Raw genomic sequence first — 3,788 nt, forward strand, 5'->3', positions numbered from 1 at the left:
CAGGTCGCTCCAGCTGGGCCCTGGAGGAGGACAGGGTACTTGCTGCGTGTCTCTCATCTCTCCTGACAGCTTTTCAGGGCTGGGAGGCTCAAGGCTGGCCACCTCTGCCGCATCTACTCCTGGGAGTACCAGGCCCAGGCAGATCTATTGGAGCTGGTGAGGCCCACATGGGACACCTGCAAGGCGCCAGCAAACTGTGGGCACAGCTAATCCATTGCCAGGGAACCTCCCCACTGCAAGGCAAATGCTGCTGTCCTCTGAGGCCGCTCTTCCTCCCGTGGGCCCTTGGGAAATGACACCAAAAGCATCTTATCCCAGCCGGGCCCTTCACTCATGCTGCCATCGCCTGAGGTCATCGTAGTCACACTATGGCCGCAGGGTCGGACACTGTGCTGAGACCCCTCCCTGAGGGGCAGGTGGTGGATCTCAGGGCCCTTCACCGGGCAGGGGGCAGTGGATGACTTGGCGCTACCTTTCAGGGCCGACAATTGGCTCAGAGGGGTGCAGCACCTGCAGTAAACATTCTGACCCCCGTTAAAGGATCTCAGCATTGGGGGGCTGCAGCCTGTGGCTGCTCCATCTTCATGCAGAGTCCCCAGTGTCCTCTAATGATCCCCCCCACTTCCTCTCTCTGGTGCCTTCCCTAACGCAAGCCTCAGGAAACGCTTTCCCTGTGTGATCTTGATGCCTCCAGCCCTCTCCTCCACTACCTGTTAGGTGGCCCTGATATGACACATGCATTTCCCCTGTAGTGGACAGCTGCCACTTGCTGCCACCATTGAGGACATCCATTCATCCAGCCCTCCTCCAGAGCCTTCTGTCCCTTGCACAGCCCATGTGTGTCCAGGGAAGTGACCCCATGCCTAGCTCCAGGGAGCCAGCCCTGACGGATAATCACCCCCTACCCCGGCCAAAATGATTGGACGCACAATCCAGTTCTGACCAACGAGAAGGGTGTTTATTTGCTGGAGGCATCTGAGACAGCAGAGGTGCTACAGAGAAGGTGCTGCTCTGGCAGTGAGGGAGGGATTCTGTGGAAGCTGCAGGCAGCCATCTTTTCATCCTTGGAGGTGGTGGCCTGGGATGTGGCAGATACAAACGCAGAGGGAGGCAGGAAGACACTGGATGAAATTGCTCCCCTGCTGCCAATACCGATACCACTGGGCTTTTCACTTTCATAAGCCAAGAAATTTCCGTTACTGATTAAACAAATTGCCTTTATTGTTAAACCAATGACCAGACATCAGAAACAGCCTAGCTAATATAGCTCATTTTGGATAAAAGTGGAAGTCTCACGTTCACCTTTAATGTTATTTCATTTTCCAAAATCAACTTCCTGGCACCACGCAAACAAGAGCACTGGTAAATGTATCACCTGAGCTGCAGGCCACCCATGCTCACAAGTGTGTCCCTGCCATGGGTGGTTTTGAAGACATATACATGGCTCTCCAGCTCTCGTGGGGGCCAGGGGCTTCTGTGTGCTCTTCAAAGCCTTCACCCATTGGGCCTCTGTCCATCTTTCCAATATTTGGGGGACCCAATATTTGCCCCATCAGGCCCAGGCAGGAGGGCCTCCAGCATGCGCAGCCCCAACCACACTGTGAGCGGCTCACTTGGCAAGGGTGGAGGGCCCAGAGTGGCGTCCTCCTGCTGTAGCTTCCTTCTAGCCTCTACCACCCCTGGGGGCCTCCAAGGAGCAGGTGGCTAGATGTCCTCTTGTGCCCATGCACAGGGCACAGTGGAGGAGGAACCGGAACCCAGCCTATATTTCTGTCCCCACCCTGGCACCCCAAGGTTTCCTCTCAGGCAACAAGGAGCACACAAAATGAGCCCCTGTACACAGGTGGCTGGGATGTGTTCATCTTCCACAGGGAGGCGAGTGCTGGGGACGAGGACAAAGGCCTATGCCCAGTCCCAGTTCTGACACTGTCTTGCTGAGTCACCCATCAGCCCTAACGCTTCCTGGAGGAGACAAGCAGACAGGGTGCCCCAGAGAGGAGCTGTGTCACTAAGGGCCAGGACACCCCATCTCTGGGTCACACTTGGCCACTGCTTCGCTTTTGGCTTCAGTTTGTTTACTGAACAGAAGGGAAGGGGGCACTGTGAGACGAAGGACACTGACTCAGGTCGGGGAGTGGCCCTCACTGTATAGAGTCCGTGGCTGGGGACTAAAGTGGCACTGAGACTCCCCCGAAGTCACATCACAGAGCTGGGGTGACTTGCTGACTCCCTGGCCCCAACCTGCTTTTTCATTTGTCGAAAGCACACTGGCTGCAACAGCTGGTGGGGGTGTGGTGGTTCCAGGGCTGGCTGTCACTTGGCCTCCTGCAGAGGTAAGCTGAAGGCTATGTTGGACCCGCCAGAGGTCAGGTGACAGCTGCTTTCCCTTTCAGGATTGGGAAGGAGTCACCTGAGTATATTCTCAGTGGGCTAAACATGACATGCCAGAGCCCAGCTCTCCAAGCAGCCCCTTCCTCCTTCTCACACCAAGGCACTTTCAGAAGCCGCTGGATTCCGACTGGGGCTCCGCCACTTCATGGCCAGTGCCTCTGCTGTGCTGGCTCACCTCTTCTGAGGGTGTGGAAGCAAACCCAGGTCAAGCTGTGAGGAGTGCCTAGCACCTGGCCAGAGCCAGGTACATGCCAGCTATTATTATGAGCCCAACTGCAACAGGTGAACACACTTAGTGCGACATGCTGCTGTGGCCTGGCATTGGGCACCTCCCCATGCTCCGAGAATGCTATTTGGAGAAGCCCTTCTCCATCGTCTCAGTCACTTCAGGGTGCAGGAAGCGGCTGGCCAACCGTTCGATGTCGTCCAGCGTCAGGCGGCTCAGGGACCTCTCGTAATCCTGGGGAGAGAACGGCAGGAAGATTCAGGGGCTGCCAGTGGGGAGCCATACACTGCAACAGAGGTAGGGGCTGGGAGGAACTGGGCCTGGAGAGGATACCCAGGGTTACCCTTCTCACCCTCTGTAGCTGTTCCAGGACCCTGCTGGCATCTGCCGCACTGAAGTGGCGGGCCAAGACTTTGGAGATTAGCTGCCAGACATGCGGGGGTGGGGAGTCGACCAGCCTCTGGGCCTCGCCTTCTTCTAGTAGCACCTTCTCCAGGGGTTTGACCACTAGGTTGAGCTTGGAGTTGGGCCCGATGCTATAATCCGAGAGTCGTTTGCCATCTGCCAAAGACAGATCGATGGGTTCCTCCTCCTCCGCCGCCGTGGGGGTGGCCCGGGACGCGAGACCGCCTCGGGCGGCAGGAGCGGAGCGCTGCGGCATCCGGCAGTGAGGCATGCGGCCGCCTCCCTGGGGGTCATGTGGCGCTTGGCGCCAGCACCCCGACCCGTTACATGGCTGCCGGCCTCGGCCCGCGCACCCCAGTCCCGCTTCCTGCGGGGCTCCCTGGGCGTCTCCTCTCCCTGGGTACCTGCCAGGGCCTTGCCCTTGAACAGCAGCCGCTGCTGGCGCACGGGGACGTTCAGCTTCTCGGAGACCAGCTGCTTCAGCGTGGACACCAGCTCGTCCTCCGGCACCTGGCCGCGCGGAGGGTGGGAGGCAAGGGTTGAGGCCGCGGCCCCCAGGCGGCGAAGCCCACGCGTCCGCTCCCGAGGGCAGCTCTCCCGGCTCCCAGTCCCCGGCCCGGCCGCCCCGTGCCCGCCCTTGGCCCTGCTGGTCACCCTGCCAGGAGCGGGCGAGAGAGCGCGCCGGACCCGGCCGCCCGGCCCGGGGACCCTACCTGCAGGCTGCACTCCCGGCCCTGCAGCGCCTTCACCGTCAGCTGCATGGCGG

At 59.6% G+C, this 3,788-nt stretch overlaps 1 protein-coding gene across 1 annotated transcript; it reads right to left on the reverse strand.

Moving 5' to 3' along the window:
• Positions 1-936: 936 nt before the first annotated feature.
• Positions 937-3,788, reverse strand: UBL4A (ubiquitin like 4A). Its single transcript, XM_017857407.1, has 4 exons — positions 3,736-3,788; positions 3,427-3,532; positions 2,970-3,178; positions 937-2,851 (listed from the first exon to the last, which is right to left on the reverse strand). The coding sequence occupies exons 1-4, from the start codon at positions 3,781-3,783 to the stop codon at positions 2,741-2,743; spliced, it is 474 nt and encodes a 157-aa protein (XP_017712896.1). The 5' UTR covers positions 3,784-3,788; the 3' UTR covers positions 937-2,740.

Source organism: Rhinopithecus bieti, unplaced genomic scaffold (assembly GCF_001698545.2).
Source record: "Rhinopithecus bieti isolate Rb0 unplaced genomic scaffold, ASM169854v2 scaffold_47305, whole genome shotgun sequence".
Classification (NCBI taxonomy): domain Eukaryota; kingdom Metazoa; phylum Chordata; class Mammalia; order Primates; family Cercopithecidae; genus Rhinopithecus; species Rhinopithecus bieti.